Below are 19738 nucleotides of genomic sequence, written 5' to 3'. Positions count from 1 at the left end.
AGAGCAGAGCCTGACCCAGAATCTTCCCCCAAGGGCCCATGGCTCACCAGATACCAGTAAAGGATACAACATGTCCCTCACTCTGGCTCAGACACAAGACTCTGTGAAGGATGTCGCCAGCCTGGAGCCAGTGATACAACAGAGGGCCGTTGGCGACATGGTCCGACAGATGAGGTATGGGGAGGAAAGCAGGGACGTTGTGGGGCAGAACAGCCACCTCCAGCCCATCCTTGGTCTTCTCTAAAACCTTTACGTCCACCAACTACTCAGGAAAAGAAAGACAAAAAATAGTACTTATCTTGAGCACACAGCAACCACACCTGGCTCAGGCAGACATCAGAGGTATCAAGTTCCAGCACCAAGGATATGGAGGTCAAGATCAGAGAAGCAGCTTTCTTCCACACCGCTGCCCCCAAAGACCCTGCAGGTATGCACACGCACATACACCCATACACCCCAGGACCCACTTGCACACTCATGTCACTTTTCTCCCAAGGGGAAAGACAGTCTCACAGGCTGGTCCTAGAGACCAGAGAGGAAAAAGGAAAGAGGACAGCAGTACACTGCTGAAAAGTCAGACCACAATGGTGGTTTCCTGGACAGCTTCCATTTGCTCTGACACACAGAAAGAACCCTGTCTCGAGGTCTTCAGTTCTCTCTATCCCCAGAATCTTTTTTTTTTAACGTTTGTTTCTTTTTATTTTCAGGGAGAGAGAGAGTAAGAGAGGGAGGAGAATAGAGAGAGGGAGAGAAAGAATCCCAAGCAGGCTCCATGCTGTCAGCGCAGAGCCCAACGTGGGGCTCGATCCCATGAACTGTGAGATCACGATCTGAGCCAAAATAAAGAGTCAGATGCTTGACTGAGCTACCCAGGCGCCCCTCTAGCCCCAGAATCTCATCTAGCTGCCTTTATCTTTCCCTCCGTGGATCCCAGTGCCCCACGTGTCAGTGGCACCCTGTTTTCTGTCAGTGTAAACTAAAATAGCTTGTCTGGAGAAGTCCAGGTACCTGTCCAACACTAACAGCTCTTCTTTTCTTCTGACTGTGTCCCGTATGCTCTCTCTTTGGATCACCCAGCAGCTTGAAGGACAAGAGCATCCTCTCTTTAGATGGCTCACAGTTCAGCACCGCAACCTTCACCACCTGGTGAGAAACCACACTTGCCTGGTGAACTCTTCCCAGCAAGCCTATGAAGCCCTAGAGAGAGCTGCCCTCAGTGAGCACTGCAGAGTGAGATACACCAAGACTTTGGATTAGATCAGAGGCAGTGGAAAGAAATGTACTGAAAGCTACACAGAATCTCAAATCAGCCTTTTGGGTGAAAGGAAGACATGAATAAATTTCTGGTACAACCCTGAGCTTTAAACAATTATTTTTCCTAGATAAACCCTGACTCACGAGTTTCTTGGCACTGCCACCTTGTGGTGACAGTGGCCTCAGAGCAACTTCTGATGTGAGGGACACTGGTATGTTGTAGGTAAAGACTATTTTCTATCAGGTTGTGGGCTTGAGGTCCATTAGTTTGCTACCTTCTGCAGAACCCCCTTGAAGGGTTCTGTCAGTTCTGTTCTACAGCTCCTCCACTCAGCTGGCTCAAGCCCACTGCCCCACATGCTCATTCCTTATCCCTTAAAAAGTAGTCCTCCCACAACTCCTTCAAATCTGTGTTCATGGGGTCACCAAGGATAAGGGCCTATCGAAGGAAAGGTTACCTGGCCGATGTAAAAGACCCTCTCTGGGTCAGGGACATACTCGGCACTGAGCTCATGCTTGGGCACTAGACCCTGCACATCATTGTAGAACTTCACAATGCAGCCATAGTCCTTGACTCTGAGGATGAAGCCGTGTGTCTGCAGACCAGGCTTGGCATCGGCATAGCAGGTAATGGCAGGCAGTTTGGACTCAATCAGGGTTTTCTTCAGGGTCATCATCAACTTCTTGGCTTCAGGATCACAAAGCAAAACCTAGGGGAAGGATACTAGTCGTCATCAAGTTACCCGTTATCAAGAGAGCCACTGGCCTAGTCTCTGCAACCTCTGAACCCAAAGGCCATGGTCAGTGCCAGAGAACCTGCTATCTCTTTGCCTCTGAGTACTGTCAGAGGCAAATCCTCCCTGCTCCCTGCTGGGACGACAATCTAGGGAAGATTCACCTATTTCAAATGTACTTCCTCCCACAAAACAGAATGAACCATCAAACCAATTTACCAGCTCAGTACTGTGTATTAGTTATAAATTAAGGCCAAGAGATCCAACCATCTCTCATCCCTCAGGTTATCTCCTAAAGGGCAGAGAAATTCCTCTACTTCTAACCTCCTGACTCCACTATTGTACAATCTTGCACCAATGGGTGATCAATACCTATTTTGACTCAATAATGAAACAAAATGAGAGGAAGAACATCTAACATTGTGACTGGCTGCACAAACCAGGCCCTATGCTAGCCACTGCTAACCACATGTAACCTTCACAACTCAGCAAAGCTTCTCTTGGGATTCAAGACTTTGTTATAAACCACTCATATTTCGGCAACTTAGCTTGTCTATTTCTGGGCCTGACACACATCGCTTGCTCCTCAAATCCTTTCCAGTTCAAGTACCACCTCTGCCAGAAATCTAGAAGACATTATTGTCATAGAGACCTGAATTTGAAAACTGGTTCTGCCATTTATTAACTCTGTGACTTCGGGCAAGAAATTTCACTTTCCTAAGCTTTCACTTCCACACCCGCAAAATGAGGATAACAGTACTTACTTTATACGGTTGTTTTCAGGATTCAATGACATAAAGCATGTCATGAGCCTAGCATAGCAACTGATACAAAATACATGTTACACTGTAGTTACTATTGACATCATCAATTATTCTTGCTGGCCTAGTCACTTTGTGGAAAAAGGCAGAAACTTCAGCTGAAAAGCAATGCTCTCTTCCCATCTGGCCAAAACCCCAAGGAGACCCTTCAAGAAGCTCACCCGGCACTTGACCTCATCCCCAATGTGGTATTTCTTCTCTGGATTCTTTATCAGGATGTCGGCCAGGTGTATTGGAGGTACCAGGCCCCTGATTTGTTCGCCCACTTTCACCAGCATCCCATATGGCTTTATGGTCAGCACCGTGCCCTAGGGAGTCCAAAGAAAAGAAGTCATCATGCCTCAAGAATGGTTTTTCTTCCACCTCTTATAACAAAGCATGTCACATCTCTTTCAAAGCCCACCTTTCCAGACTAACTGTGCCTGTTTTTCCAGATGTCATGGGGTAAAGCACGTACCCCACACTGATTTGAAGGCAGTATGGTTAATTCATGGGAATCTTCACATCTTTTTGTGGGAGCGTGTTCTTTCGGCCTACCTCACAAGCACAATCTCTGAAGAAGAGATCTATGTCTCCTAAGGAATGAACTCTACATATAAAGGAGATCTGCTCAACTGGGGCTAAATGGTTAGACAGGAGAGGCAACTGCAAGTGACTTACTAACATCACAGGAGCTCAACTATCACAAAATTAACTTTTGACCTGGTCTAATAAACACCATCAAACCCCAGGATTTATGATCTACTGCCTCTGTGTAGCTGGGTGATGCTATTAAGACCTTACCTTGAAATTAATTACAAGTTACTCCAGGGAAGAAAAAGAAATGCCAGTTAACAGGTAGAGAGAAGGAAGGTGACTTTAAATGTGTTCACATGACAACTAACAAGCTAACAGTTAACCTGTGAACTAAAGAATGTCTGAAGGTGGAAGGGTATCTAATTATGTGCTTGAGTCTTACCTTTACCAATGCCCCAGGTTTGATGTCATGGTACCTAAGGTATTGAGCTTCAATAACAGATCTAGAACAAAAAGAAAATACAAGATCACATAAACCAGGGCAGAGGCTACCTAAAATTCAGGGCTACCAGAATCATGCTGGCAAGAAAGAGAACCCTCACCAAGCCAGGCCAAGAGAAAGTGTGAACGTGCACACACAGAGGGGCCCATCTCCACAGCCCCACATGCGCTGATGACAGACTTACGTCCTCAGAGAGAGCAAAGCCAGTTCATCCATTTGGCTGTAATCGATGATTCTACACTTGTGGGTGTTCCCTGGCTTGAAGGCCTCGGCATTGAAGACGTTCTTAGAATCGGAGAGATGGCTGAGCTACAAAGTACCAAGTGATTAAGGACAAGCCAGAGACTGTAGATCTGAGGCAATCAGGTATGGAAGCACGTGACATAACTCAACACATTTATCACATACCATAAAAAGAGTAGTCTGATTGCCTGTTAAAATAATTCTTCTAACTAAAACACTGTTCTTTACTATCATAGACTCTCTATAAGGTCAGAGAACAGTCTAGATCATGGATCAGTATACTATAGTTCACAAGTCAGTGCCTATTTTTATAAATAAAAGTTGTATTGACCACAGCCATGCCCTTTCATTTACATACTGTCTATGGCTGCTTTTGGCTTTAACAATAGAGTTGAGTAGTGAGGACAGAGATCATATGGCCCACAAACCTGAAATATTTACTATCTAGCCCTTTCAAAAACTTTGCCAAGCTCTGGTATAGATCTTAACACACTCTTGTACCTACCATCAACCAGGTATCAAAATAAGTCAAATTAATCCTGAAGAATTCTAACAGAACGTACATTGTTCTAATCCCTATATAGAGTCCACCACACTTGGGAATATTCAAAAACAGGAAACTAATACAAAGGATGAAGGAAACAAACAAGGACCCACGTATCCCCAAAGTCCTTCTAGGGGTAAATCCTGGTGAAACAAAGAGCCTCCTCACCCGGGCATAGGCCAGAGCCCCATCCTTCAGCCTGAAAGTGGCCCCAGCCTTGCTGGAAAAGCTCTGGACAGGAACATCCTCCAGCACTGCTCCCAGGTGCTGGCAGGAGAGCCGGGTGAGTGAGCGCCCAGGCTGCAGGAAGATGGGGCGCAGGCTCAGCCTCACAGCCCTGGTCCGAGGATGGACACAGAGAACACAGGCCCTTACCTACACAAGGGAAAGAGCATAATGAGCAGGAGGCACACAGAATATAACGCACCTAAAGCAGACCTTCAAAGGCCAAGACTCAACATGTGCTGACCAGGTTATGGATATAAGTACTCCTATCAGCTTGTGCGATCAAGCAGCATGTGGAAACATCCAACAAAATGTCCCAGAAGGACTATATCCAGCTAAATCAATGCTTACTCAAGGTCAGCAAAACATATTAGGGTCCCCTCAATACCATGAGGCTAATAATACATATGCAGCAGAAGCCATGTACTGGCATCACTGTATAAGAGGCTCATCTGAAATATACCAGAAACAGCCTGCTCTGAGCACAAGGCTACAGCACACAAAACGCCTGCACTTTGTTTACAAATATGATTATAAAGAGAAAAAATTATTAGAAAAACGTTTACCAATATGTGGTGGGAAAACCAGTTTAGTTAAAAATACGTCTATATAGGGGCACCTGGGTGGCTTAGTCGGTTAAGCATTCAACTTTGGCTCAAGTCATGATCTCAGTTTGTGGGTTCAGGCCCCACGTTAGGCTCTCTGCTGTCAGCGCAGAGCCCACTTCAGATCCTCTGTCCCCCTCTTTCCTTACTCCTCCCCAGCTAGCGCACACACTCTATCAAAAATTAAACGTTAACAAAAAAAAGGTTCAAAAAAAATGTGTCTCTACAGAACCCAACAGCAATGTTACTGTTAAAAACAAAAAAGGAAAGAATCATTTTAGAATTCTTTTTAAAACTCTGAATAACATATATTGGGATTTTCTTCCCAAATATCCATGTTCATTGTAAAAAATTTAGGTATTTAGATAAGGGTAGAAAAAAACCACCCAGAGTTAATCATTAACACCTGACTGTAAATCTTCCAATATTTTAAGTAAGCGTACTATTAAAAAATATTTTCAGGGGCACCTGAATGGCCCAGTCAGTTGAGCATCTGACTCTTGATTTCAGCTCAGGTCATGATTCCAGGGTCGTGGAATCAAGCCCCACATCAGCTCTGCCCTGAGTGTGGAGCCTGCTCAAGAGTGCTCTCTCTCTTTTGGCCCCCTCCCTCTCACTCTCTGTATGTCTGTCTGTCTGTCTGTCTCTCTCTCTCTCTGCTCCTCTCCCCCCGCTTGAGCACTCTCTCTCAAAAAAAAAAAAAAAAAAATTGCTTTTCAAAGTTGGTTCTGCTCTATTCTCTTCACAGCACTTTTAAACACATTTTTCTATTTAAATATAGATTTTGTTCTTTTACATTAAATATTTTTCTTAAACACTTTAAATGGTAAGAGCAAAAGATCCACTACTCACCCCCTAAAATCAAACTACCTAAAAGAGTAATAAATGCAAACTACAAGTTGCCTTCTTTTTCACAGGCTCCATTTCTCATCTCAGTCCACAGAAATAACTACTGTGGCTTCCTGTGGTCCTTCCAAAACACCTTTCCTTCCCCTCGCCGCCTCTAATACCCGTACACACGCAGCCCTAGGACCGGCCCATAGCTAACTGCAACACTGGACAGCTGTTTGGGACACAAATGGAATCAAGAAAACATTTCTTACTGTTTGGTTTGAGAAGTATGTTCCAGCTTTCTTGGGATCCAAGTGCATAAAGTCAACCAGGCCAGTGAAGAATGAGAGGAAATTCAATATAAGGCCATGTGGAGTCACCTGAAAACAAACAGAAGAAGCCAAGAATGTAAGAGACGTTTTGCAGATGAAACACTCAATGCTACATTTTCCATAACCACTGTGTATTTCTCCTCCCCCAGCTAACCCTTGACAATCTTTCTTCTTATAAAATTAAGTGGCAGGGCAACTCCTGGCTCTGGCTGTTTCTTTATTCAGTAAGCTCACCTCCCCTCAAACCTGAGGGGACATCAATCCTCCAGTCCTCGGGATTTCCATATGGAATGGAGGAAAATTTGCACAAAGACCCTCAGGGAACCATCAGCCTGACAACGTGGACAAATTGTTGCTAACTTGGTGATTTGCCCAGACTCAGAAGGCAAAACCCAAATGCATGCAAAAGGGAGATACTGACCACGCTGATTCATCCTACAGAGCCCCCCAAAAGCTAAGTAATTAGAGGTGACAAGCACCTCAAAAGAAAGCAGTGAGGCAGATGACTGAAATCAGGGAAACTAAGTTAGATCTCCAGGTCCTCTCCTCACACCATAGGGCCTGCGCCTCTCCCGCCTCCACAGGAAACCTGTATGAGACTGAAAAGACAGAGGAGTGCAAACTCTGAAAATGCAGATTAAGAAAAATTCTGAACATCATACAGATATAGACATGGAGACATCCAGCCCCTCTCCCACCTATCTCTCAGGCAGCCAAGATATTACCCCCCTGAGGAGAGATTAATAGATCCTTTCTAGAAAAATCTGACATGCCAGAGAAGACTTGTAACCGTGACATCTGGAGCTTGCTCAAAGTCTGCTAGCTCCTGACCCTGACACTGAATTCAGCCAGTCAACAAGTCCCACCCAACCAGGCACACCACATTTTATACCACCTCAATGATAAGATGGCAGTCAAAACCCAAATTCAGTAGAGGAGATAAAATTAAAGTTGAGGGACTCTCCCAGAAGGTAGGATCTAGATAAATACATGCACATGCCAAAACAAAGGGGAGAAAAAACATAAGAAAATTAGAAAACTGATAATTAAGTCCAACACCATTCTATCAGGAGTTTAAGAGAAAGAAGAGGAAATTATACTTAAAAAAAAGTGGGGAAGTGGGGGATGCCTGGGTGGCTCAGCTGGTTAAGCATCCGAATCTTGATTTGGCTTGGGTCATGACCTCATGGTTCGTGGGACTAAGACCGAACCTGGACTCTGCACTGACTGCATGGAGCCTGCTTGGGATTCTCTCTCTCCTTCTCTCTCTGCCCCTCCTCAGCTCACTCTCTCTCAAAAATAAACAAACATTAAAAAATTAAAAAAATTAAATCTTTTTAAAAAAGTCTGATAAGGGGCTAGTATCCAGAATATAAAAAGAAATCTTACAACTTAATAAATAAGAAGACAACCTAATTTTAAAATAGGCTAAAGGCTTTTGAACAGATATTTCTCCAAAGAAGATATACAAATGGCCAGAATACAACCAATGCATGAAAAGATGCTCAACGTTACTAATCACTAGAGAAATGTAAACCCCAATCATAAGGAGATGCCACTTCCCACCCATGAGGACGGGTATAATAAAAATAAAAAACAAGTGTTTGTGAAAATTTGGAGAAACTGAAACCTTTAATTGCAGGCAGGAGTGTAAACCGGTGCCGTCCCTTTGGCTGTTCCTCTAAAAAGTCAGTTACCATATGACCCAGCAATTCTATTCCCAACCATAGGCCTAAGAGAAATGAAAACTTACATCCACACAAAAACTTAAACATGAATTTCACAGCAGTATTACTCAAAACATCCCAAAGTGGAAACAACCCAAATGGCCACCAACTAATGAATGGAAAAACACAATCTGTCATATCCAGTGTGGAATATTATTTAGCCACAGAAAGGGATGAATCACTGATACTTGCTACAACATACATGAACCCTGAAACCATGAAAACATCATGCCAAGTGAAAGAAACCAGACACAGAAGGCCACATATTATAGGATTCCATTTATATGAAACACCCCCAAGAGACAAATCTAGAGACAAAAAGCAGAGCCAGAGGCTTGAGAGAGACAGGGATGGAGATTGACCACCAATGGGTACAGGGTTTCTTTACGGCGGTGATGCAAATGTTCTGGAATTTAACAGTGGTGATAGGATGAGCACTGAGTATTGTATGGAAACCAATTTGACATTATATATAAAAAAAATTAAAAAATAAATAGTGGTGATAGCTGCGCATCTTTGTGAATACACTAAAAAAAAATCACTAAATTATACATTTTTTAAAGGATGGCTCTTCCTATATGTGAATTACATGTCAATATGAATATAGGAAGAAAAACAGTAAATACAAGAAATTTTCTCAGAATTTAAAGATCTGCATTTCTGAATTGTAGGACAAATAAATGGAGACAGATCCACACAAAAACAAATCACCATGACATTTTAAAATAAAAGGGATAAAGATAAAATCTTTAAATTCTTCCAAAAATAAAAAACACATACAAGGAAAAGAAATCAAAGTAACATCAGACTTTTTAAGAGCAACAGAGGCCAGATGACAATGGGAACAAGGTCTTCAAATTCCTCAAGTTATTTTTGACAAAAGGATGCTAATCCCAGCTTTACTACCAATCACATGTGAGTGTAGAATAAGGACATTTTTCTACTCTGTGACTCCACTGGGAGAGGAGCTTGGCTTCCAGTGCCTTTTCCCTTTGCTGATTTTGCTTTGCCTCCTTTCATCATAATAAATCATAGTGATGAGTATCACCATATGCTGAGTCCTGTAAGTGTTTCCAGTGCATCAGTGAACCTGGGGGTGGTCCTGGGGATCCAACACACTAGGTCAGGAAATCAACCTCCCATGTACCTTTCCAATGATGCTTCTGGAGAACGTGTCATGCTAAAATGAGCAAGTAAACCAAAAAAGAAGAATATATTGAATCAAAGACTCCCATATAGGAGAAAGAGGGGAAGGAGCAGGATGACCAAGAAGGTAAGTCTTAGGATATCGGTTCTGCAGGGTTCCTACCAGAGCAACCAGTCTAGCCTGGAGGAGGATAACAGGAAAAAGGGCCCTAGGTTTAAAAACAACAACAACAACAACAACAACAACAACAACAACTAAGAGGTTATCTAAAGGAAAAATCTTTATGGAAAATTGTAATATAAGGAAAATGCAGGATATACAGTATTATGAAACAGTGATAGGTAGGAAGAGAATTTGGCAAATGACAAAAACAAAGCTGATAATCAGCTCCCAGGAAAAAAGCTGTTCAAGAAATAGTCATAGTATGTTACCTGGCTCAGCACTAAATAATATGTACATCAAACACTGATTAATGATTTAACCAAAATTTAAAATACTGTTAGGGGGTTGGAGGAAGGGAAGGGGAAAATTGAGAGAGCCAAATCATCATCTACCACAGTAAGAACTTAAAACTCAATGCCTAGGGGCACCTTGGTGGCTCAGTCGGTTAAGTGTTTGACTATTGATTTTGGCTCCAACTATGATCTCACAGTTCGTGAGATGAAGCCCTGCATTGGGCTCTGCACTGAGAGCATGGAGCCTACTTAGGATTCTCTCTCCCCCCTCCTCTCTCTGCCTCTCCCCTGTTCATGCATACTCTCTCTCTTGCTCTCTCTCAAAAATAAGTAAACATGTAAAAAAAAAAAAAAGTATTTTATGGGGTGCCTGGGTGGCTCAGTCGGTTAAGCGTCTGACTTGGGCTCAGGTCATGATCTCACAATTCCTGAGTTTGAGCCCTGTGTCGGATTCTGTACTGACAGCTCAGAGCCTGGAACCTGCTTCAGATTCTGTGTCTCCCTCTCTCTCTGCCCCTCCCTGACTCGTGCTCTCTCAAAAACAAATAAAAACATTACAAAGATAAAATTAAAAGAGTGTAGCGCTTTAAAAAAAAAATAGATAGATAAATAAAAGTATTTTAATACTATTTGACCTTTCCAATCGGCACTGTTCAAAAGAAACATGGTCCATATGTAAGCCTATACCTTTAAGTTCTCTAACAATCACATTTTAAAAACTACAAAGAAATAAGTGAAATTTATCTTAATAACACTTTAACCCAATAGATGTAAAATGCTGTCATTTCCACATATGGCACTGGCTACATTTCTACTGTGTAAAGCCACATATGACCAATGGCTACCCTACTGGACAGCACAATTTCAGGTTGTGTGCATAGCACTACTTCAGTAAAAATTATCTTTATTTTAGAAAATAGTAATGACAATGAATGGCTTACCTTCTGTACCTGGGCTTTGACAACCAGTCCTGGTAGCAAGTTATTAAGGGTCCAGTTTTGCTCCTCAGTAGCAATGGCGGTAGAAACTTCAGAATGACCAATAGATAGACCAACAACTCCTCCGTTACCTTTCACCTCTTCAATAACGCAGTTCAGATAATGACCCACCTTCATTTCAGCACCTGCAAGCCCCAGCCCCCCAAAAAGCAAAATACCTCCATGAGAAGGGCTCTTAATTTGGGTTCAAGTAATACCTGAAAAGATCCATGGTTTACCTGCCTAGTTACCATGTAATACCCATGTTCCCAATCTCTCAGTGACCAACTACAAGAAGGGAATAAAGTGACCCTGACTGATCTGGAATCAACACCACTTAAAAATATGAAAATCTCAACAAGGCAGGAAGAGTGCTGGCTCAGAGGCCCTGGGGGCTCAAATTTCAGGGGAACCTTCTAGATGAGAAAAAGCAAAACTGGTCCATTGGATCTAAACCCTGTCACTCCCTGGCTCTTCACACATCTTCCCTTTTCTATCAGCTGGGATTAACACTGATTTTAGCAAAGCCAAACAGCTTTTGGGGTCACCATTCTGTCATTTTACTCACCCAACAGCATTTAAACATAATCCCTACACGTACCACCTCACTACCATGTACCTGCCCCTCTTTCTCCCCTCACCTTTGTTCTTCTGTCGGATATATTCCCGGGCTTTCTGCAGTGGCAGGAAAGCTCTGGCCCCACCAACACCAATGTCCACTAGGTAGCCGTGGTCTTCCAGGCTGGACACAGTGCCTGTGAGCAGCTGGAAGAGAAAGCATTCCCCAGAGTTCAAAAGTCAAAGGTAATGGGATACACAACAAACATCTCCTACCAAACATGAATGTTCCCATCATCGATCTTGACATATCATCCGTAATCCTCTCCCACTCCCCCTCGCAATAACTTGTAACTGTAAATTTCAATCCCACTAGAGGATAGAGAAGGGAAAGACATCAAGTTTAATTCTCCATTGGCTTGAGGGATCTTATGGTTTCCAGTCAGTGAAGAGTGTTATAAACAGGTGGGGAATGACAAAGAGGGGTTTCTCCCCTGAAGAATTTCCAAAAGATAAGAAAGACTATTATGTTACACAAAGAGGAATAAACCAGATGGCCTTGCAAGGTCACTCCCAGCGCCATGACTAATCCAGAACTACTCTTCTAGCAGTCATCATGTCTTTTCTAAGTACCTCCAAGACTTCGAAAAAAGAGAAAAATCTTGCCAACCTCCTGCACATTTCATCAGGAGCAGTGTGAAGTTCCAATCTGGCTCTTACTAGCCATTTTGTCTTTGGCAAGTCACAAACCCGAGTCCATTTTCTCAAATGCACAAAGGTATACCTATCTGCCTCACAGGGCTATGAGAATTTAAGATAAAATGTCTAAAACGCGCCTGCCAAACAGCAGGCTCTTGATGCTTGTCAATTTCCTGCACCTTGGGTTATTTTTATTCCCCTTTCTACCCAGCTTTCAGGCCTGTCCCAAACTGACTGCTTCTACCTAAAGGTTAAAAGATCATATTGATCTCCTTCCTCTCAATTACAAGAGCACTTAGAGGAGTGTAGTTTATTTGAGCATGTTTTACACCTATTGGACGTTGACACTTGGAGCTAATTTCTCCTGAATCTCCACAGGACTGGGAGACTCAATAGCAAGCTCCTCATTAGTACAGCTGACAGACTAATTGCCCTGACTACCTGTCTCCTGCTCTCGGAGAGCAGTCCTCAAGCGTTCCCTACAGATGCCAGATAGCCTCTGAAAAAAAAAAATCTGTAAAGAACAAGTCTTGGTAAGCAAGGCACTTTGTGGAACTCCTCACTCCTGCTAAGCCTCCTTGAAGACTTTTTTTTTTAATTTGGCCACCAATGAACCTTCCCTTTCTCCCCTCCAAGGTAGTGTGATTATGTTCAAGCCTTCAATTTCCACTAGAGTACCCAAGCATCCTAGAGACTGTCCTTCTCAGGAAAAGACCCACCCCTGTGTGTAAGCTGAAAGTCAAAGGTCACCTAGATACTCCCCAGGAGGCAGGCCAGGAAAAAGGCACATGGTCTGCTCCTCTTCCTTGACCTGATACATACCATGCCGGGCTTCAGGGCCTCAGCAGATAACACTTCGTTGACATTTTTGGGGTTCAGAGATAGCTTGACACTCTTTTTGCCCCCTTCTGTGAAGCCCACACTGCTCACCACACACCTCACCAGCATCCCAGGTGAGAAGAGTTCAGGCAAGCGGGCCAGGTCCTGCACAATACAAATGAGAAAATTCTGATACATACCCCTCCCCTGGACCAATATACCACTGCCCAACCTTGGCTCGGTGGTTTCTCATCCTCAGACCCCAAAGAGCCCAAAAGGCGGATGAAGAGGGTAACCACTCGCCCATAAAGGAAAAGGGATCTATGGCCAAGTCAGTCTTCACTTTCAGTATGAAGCCTCCGTATCTCCCCAGAACAGGCAGATGTGAATGACTTGTCAAGAGTTGTCTGTACTCACCATCTCCGTTTCTTCACCTCCTGCTCCCTTCAGGTCACTGCCTCTATGTTCCACCCCTCACACACCACTTTATCTCCCAATAAAATCACCAGTGACCTCCATGTCACTAAATCCAAATCTGTTCTCCAGTCCTTCTTATATGTGACCTTTAAAAGGCATTTAACACTGGCGCCTCTCCTTCCTTTTTTAAACATTTCCTCCCTGGCTTCCAAGCCCTTCATGTGCTGGTTTTCTTTACTATCCCTCTGGCCCCTCCTCCTTCTTCCAACAGCGACTCTCCTACTCAAGACGTTAAAATACTTGAGGGTCAGTCTTCCTCGACGATCAGTATTTACTCGAGGGTCAGTTTTTCGGTCTCTTCTCACTCTATTCACTCCTTCTAGGCACCCTTTTCCCTCTTCTTAGCTTCAGTCACCACCTACACAGAGCAGTCACACATGCACATTTCTGGCCCAGACCTGTCAGAGCTCTGGAATCACCTGTCTACTGGATGTCTCCACCATTCCTCAAACTCAACACAGCAAAAAAATAAAATCATCATCATCTCTCCCAATCCAGGTCCTCTCTCAGGGTTTCTATCTCAGGATGGCAAGGCTGACCATCAAGTCAGGTACAACAGAAACCCAGGACTCATCCCCCATATCAAACCCATCAGTGCCCATTGACTTTTCTTCCTCAGGCCGCAGGAAACCCTGAATGCAACCTGCCATCAGGTGGACTACTACAGTAACCTCCTACCTGGTCTCTGGGCAACTACACATGCCTCTTCAATCTAATCTCTGTGTTGTCTACATACGAACATTTCAAGGGCTTTCCACTGGTTCTAGAATTAAAAACTAATCCTTAACATGACCTAGCCTCCAGCTAGCTCTCCTGCCCCATCCCACGGCACTTTCCCTTGCTTTCTATGCCGTAGCCACACTAGCCTTCTCTCAGCTCCTTCTGCCTGAACTCCTTTCTTTATTTACCTGGTATACCCTCATCCTTCAGATCTCAGCTCAAGCATTCCTTCCCCATTCCTTCCCCAGGGATCAAAATCTCCTTACTAAAAAAAAAAAAAAAAAAAAAAATTAAAATCCCCTATTATAAACTCTCATGGCACCTTGCACCTGGGCTTCTCAGCATTTAACAAAGTTGTAATTTAACATCTACCTATGCACCATTTAGTTCCAGTTATTGAGTACATTCAGGTCTCCCTTACCTTCAGAGGTTCTTCTTGAGCCACCTGCTCACTCAGCTTTTTGGTGTAAGCATCACAGATTTCAGTCACTTGCACAAAACCCTTGAGGCCATTGGGGAGACTCACCACCAGTTCCAGTTCATTTACCTCTTTCACACAACCCAAAATCCGCATCCCCTCACACAGGGACTAGAAGAGAAAAAGTGAAATGTGTACAATAGGGAAAAGACCAATGAATGGGATCAGGGGTTGTGGCTTCTAGTCTCAACTCTGACTTATAATTTTTTTTTTTTAAGTTTATTCATTTTTGAGAGAGAGAGAGAGAGAGTGAAGAAGAGAGGGGCAGAGAGAGAGAGGGAGACACAGAATCCAAAGCAGGCTCCAGGCTCTGAGCTGTCAGCACAGAGCCCGACGTGGGGCTTGAACTCATAAACTACGAGATCATGACCTGAGCCAAAGTCGGATGCTTAACCAACTGAGCCACCCAAGCGCCCCACAACTCTGACTTCTAAAAGCTACAGGAAACACATGTTCATGTGTCACATGACATGTGTCAAATACACGTCAGAACACTTATCATTGCTGACTGAGCACCGTAAAACAGCACTCGGATACTCAAGGACGCTTGCTTTACTCCAAACATCCCACACTCAAACGCGTGGAGGGGGCAACAAAATGAAGGAAGCAGGTCAGTGGAGACAACGGCAGGGTGGGGTGAGGATGTCAGACCTAAAGGGTTAAACCACTACTCAGTTCCATGTGATTACAAATGAGGAAACACGAGCTTGTGCTGTCAGCACTCTCAAATTCTTACAAGAAGCTAGAAAGCACATTTTTTAAAAAGTTTATTTCTTTTGAGAGAAAGACAGCATAAGCAGAGAAGCAGCAGAGAGAGGGAATCCCAAGTGGGCTCCGTGCCGTCAGCGCAGAGCCTGATGCAGGGCTCAAACTCATGAGCCGCAAGATCAGGACATGAGCCAAAACCAAGAGTTGGACATTTAACCAACTAAGCCACCCTGGCACCCCCAGAAATCACATTTTTATGTGAAATTTTCTCTGATGTTAACAAAAAGTTAAGAAATTCTTCTTCTGGGGGACACCTGGGTGGCTCAATCAGTTAAGCATCCAACTTCAGCTCAGGTCATGATCTCACAGCTCATGAGTTCAAGCCCCATGTCAGGCTCTGTGCCTGGAGCCTGCTTCAGATTCTGTCTCCCTCTTTCTCTGCCCTTCTTGCACTCTCTCTCTCTCAAAAATAAATAAACATTTAAAAAGTTTTTTTGTTTTTTTTTTTAATTTTTTTTTTCAATGTTTATTTATTTTTGGGACAGAGAGAGACAGAGCATGAACGGGGGAGGGGCAGAGAGAGAGAGAGACACAGAATCGGAAACAGGCTCCAGGCTCTGAGCCATCAGCCCAGAGCCTGACGCGGGGCTCGAACTCACGGACCGCGAGATCGTGACCTGGCTGAAGTCGGATGCTTAACCGACTGCGCCACCCAGGCGCCCCTAAAAAGTTTTTTAATAAAAATAAAAAATTATTTTTTTGAGCGTCATAAAGAACAAACAAAATACCTCTGCAGGCTGAATTTGAATCTTTTCCTTAAGACTTATTTCACTTTTTTTTTCTTTTTTACAACATATATCCCCAATTATAATCTAAAAATCTAAAGTAAATTAAAAGACGACTTTTCCAAGAGAATCTCCACAGCTACAAAATGAAATAGAAGTAGAATGGTTGTTAAAGTTATTGCCAGCTCTAACCTATGAATCTACTAATACACAAGTTCAATGAGGACATAAGCACAACAAGGGGCTCAGCAGCGGCTAAAAAAACAACACATGATCCCAAGCACTGGTTAACAGTCAAAGGCAATAATGCTCAATTCTGAGCACAAACTCCAAAAAGTCTCTACAGGGGGGCGTGCACACTCACATACACGCACACATGTGTGTACAAAAGGAATGAAGGAAAAACAAAAGGAAAGAGGGAAGGGAAACATACACAAACTTAAGCAACCCAGGTAGTTTGTTTAGAACAAGATCAAATTGTAACAAACCTCAATACTAAGGATTTCAAACTTCTCTCTTATAGACTTGCTGTTTTCTCTCTTTTCGATTTTCAACTTTTTTGTTTTTGCTGGCCCTTTCTGGCTCTTTTTCCTTTTGGTAGATTCCTCTTCAGTAGAAATCTACAGAGGGGAAGAAAGATCTCAAGGAATGAAGAGAAACAATCCTGGACTTTCCTTCCAATTTCAGGTCACCTGTCACCTTGCTTCGTTACTCCTTCACTGCACCCCCTTCCAGTGTTCCTGTAATTCCCGCTCCAATGTCATCTCTTCCATTCTGCCACCTTTGTTCAAGCCAAAGGTGGGAACCTTCGCATTTTCAAAAGCCCCTTCTCTTCTGTGTTCTTCCTCCCTTGACTGGGATGGACACTGGCATCCCCAGGATGAGAAGCAATTTGGAACAGTGTGTGAAAATGGAAGGTGGAAACACGGAGACCAGAGTTAAACTCCCAACACCACCATAACAAGCTATGTGGTTTCTGCTCAACCACATAACCTCTCTCAGCCTCAGTTTCTCATCATGGAATGATGTTCTCTACTCCACTGTAGTTGGACAGATTACATAAAATCCATATAAGACCACACAATCAAATGTTAGTTCCCTTCCCTCTAGCATTTGGAGCAATGCCTACTCTCGGGGAAGATGGTGAATTTTAATGCAAATTCTGACCATTATACCTGGCAAGAATCCCATTTAAAAGTGCAATCACCAGCTCCTTTCTCTCCATACTTTATTTTTAATCAATTGAAGTATAGTTAACACACAATGTTACATTAATTTCAGGTGTACAACATAGTGATTTGACAACTCTACACATTATGCTATGCTCACAAGTGTAGCTACTATCACTATAAAATGCTATTACAATACCACTGACTATATTCCCCATGTTGTACCTTTCATGACTTATTCCATAATTTTTCTCTCCATCCTTAACCAACATGGCAAAAATTCCTAAGAATAAGGAACAACAGCACTGCAAACTCAAGTACTAAATGCCATGTTTCAAAAAATATAGTCTCATGGTGGTATGGACTCTCCAACAAGTTCACTTTACAAAAGCAGACTTCCAAAAGAAACAAATATGGAAAATACCACATTCTCAAACAAGGTTATTCTTCACAAGGACACTAGAAAGTGTTCAGTGAGTCTTACCACACAAGCACACCACTTACATCAAATAAGTTGTCTTGTTCAACCGACTGCTGGAAAGCTTTCTCTGATTTGTGGGTCTTTCTTGTACCCCCTCGGGGGAAGCTTTCTTCCATGGTTGCTGTGTTTGAGTCTCCTAAAAACAATGCAAAGAGTATCAGTGAGATGTAGCGTTGGTGTCAGATTTCCTAAAGGCTGTGATCAGTGGTCAAGAGGCAGAACTTTCTAGCACCAATGTGCTAAACAACATTGAGGCCTAACAAATAGATGGTTTGATGCTAAGCCTCAAATAACCTATAATTCATCTTTTCAATGGTATCTGCTTCAAAACCACAAGTTCATACACTTCCTCCAGAAAAAGAAGTTCTAGATCCAGTGTAGTAAATATCATAGAATAGCTACAGAGAATAGCTATAGAAATAGACAAATGAATATATAAATCCCTATCTTCAAAGAACATGCACAATTTTAAGAAAATAAAGCAATTATGCAAACAATTTAAAGTACAAATTGGGGCCACTGGCTAGCTCAGTCAGAAAAGCATGCAACTCCTGATCTTGGGGTGTTAAATTTGAGCCCCATGTTGGGTGTGGAGATTACAAAAAAAAACAAAAACAAAAAACAAATAACCTACAAAAAATAAATAAAATACAAATCAGGAGCACCTGGGTGACTCAGTTAAGTGTACAACTCTTGATCTTGTGGGTTCAAGCCCCGCGTTGGGCTCTGAGCTGGGTATGAAGCCTACTTAAAAAAAAAAAAAATGCAAATCAAATTATAAGCAAAGAAATAAGAAATGATGAGGCTTCAGTAAAGAAGGCAAGCTTCCTAAAGAAGATGGCTTTGAGCTGTTAAAAGATGAAAAAGATTTTGACAAATGGAAAAGGAAAAGCAGAAGGAATGTGAGAAAAGGCATTCACTTAGAGCCAAATATTTTCAATAATCACCAGCAATTTGTCAAAAAATTGCTCAAAAAGTTGCTGTTTCCTTTCTTTGAAGAACTGTTCCACTAAACCACAGGGAGAATAAATCATAATAATCACAGTTAAATTGTAGAACACAGGTGGGCTTTTTTTGTGAAAGATTTTGAATTAGACAGGAATAGTTTAATGTCTACTTCGATTAAGTCAGAGTCTTAATTAAGGGAAGAAAGAGAACAGCAATCAAAAATATACTGCAGGCTATAAATTGGACAGGAAGAGAGACAGGACTGAAGGAAAGTAAACAGTGTACAAGTCAACTGCAGTACAGAGAGACACCATGCGAATGAGAACCAGGTATAAGAGAGAACGGAAGATAGGAGAGATTAGTTGTGAGAGACACTTGGTATAAGGATCTAAAAAGGCTTTAAACTGTAGAAGAGGTGAAGACCCACTGGGAGGCTTGGATTTGGAATCAGGAATAGGTGGGTCAATGTTTCCTAGAAATAGGAAAGAACCGAGGAGTCTAGTTTGCAGGCAATTTGACCTTAATCTCACTACAGACAACGGGAAACTGAAGCTTCAAAGAGGCGATGCAGCGGCATAGAAGGAACTTAAGCAATTTGCCAGGGACAAAGCCTGATGTTACAGGGACCACTCGAGTAGAGCCAGCTCCTGAGCTGGGCTGGGGTGGCCGAACCACTCACCCAACCCTGTAGGTCCATGGGAGGGACCCAGAAGACCTAGCCCTGGGACAGTCCTGGAAGCCACAAGGTTTCCTCCTTTCTCGCCCTTGTCCTCGCTTACCAGCCCCGCGACGCCAGCACCTCTGTACTTCCGAGCCGGTATCACTGGAGACACACGCGGAGACCAGCACACCCACATGCCACCACAGCTCTCCCCGGAAGCGAGGGCGGGCTTAACGCCCTACTTCCGTTACCATGCTCGGTTCTTCAGAAGGGGGTTGTACGGGAAGGGGGGGAGATTTAGAGACAGGAAGCGGAAGGGCGG

The 19738-nt window shown here is 43.1% G+C and overlaps 1 protein-coding gene across 2 annotated transcripts in view; it reads right to left on the bottom strand.

The window, feature by feature from the left end:
• Window positions 1–19611, bottom strand: part of PDCD11 (programmed cell death 11) — a 43069-nt gene extending 23458 nt beyond the window's left edge. For both annotated transcript variants that reach the window (XM_047073404.1, XM_047073406.1), the window contains exons 1-15: window positions 19535–19611; window positions 17831–17943; window positions 16646–16777; window positions 14608–14775; window positions 12993–13154; window positions 11555–11678; window positions 10878–11059; window positions 6548–6655; window positions 4783–4989; window positions 4012–4136; window positions 3768–3828; window positions 2971–3117; window positions 1713–1964; window positions 1009–1143; window positions 68–262 (exon numbers count right to left, since the gene is read on the bottom strand). In XM_047073404.1, the coding sequence (XP_046929360.1) occupies window positions 68–262; window positions 1009–1143; window positions 1713–1964; window positions 2971–3117; window positions 3768–3828; window positions 4012–4136; window positions 4783–4989; window positions 6548–6655; window positions 10878–11059; window positions 11555–11678; window positions 12993–13154; window positions 14608–14775; window positions 16646–16777; window positions 17831–17923 (2091 nt within the window). In that variant the 5' untranslated portion in view covers window positions 17924–17943; window positions 19535–19611. The remainder of the gene's footprint in view (window positions 1–67; window positions 263–1008; window positions 1144–1712; window positions 1965–2970; window positions 3118–3767; window positions 3829–4011; window positions 4137–4782; window positions 4990–6547; window positions 6656–10877; window positions 11060–11554; window positions 11679–12992; window positions 13155–14607; window positions 14776–16645; window positions 16778–17830; window positions 17944–19534) is intronic.
• Window positions 19612–19738: the final 127 nt, after the last annotated feature.

The sequence above is a fragment of the Lynx rufus genome, unplaced genomic scaffold, assembly GCF_022079265.1.
Source record: "Lynx rufus isolate CCGP_SWC_20201006 ecotype Redwood Valley unplaced genomic scaffold, mLynRuf1.p SCAF_11, whole genome shotgun sequence".
In the NCBI taxonomy this organism is placed as follows: Eukaryota; Metazoa; Chordata; class Mammalia; order Carnivora; family Felidae; genus Lynx; species Lynx rufus.
The sequence above is the reverse complement of the archived record's forward strand: the minus strand, read 5'-3'. Positions and strand labels throughout refer to the sequence as shown.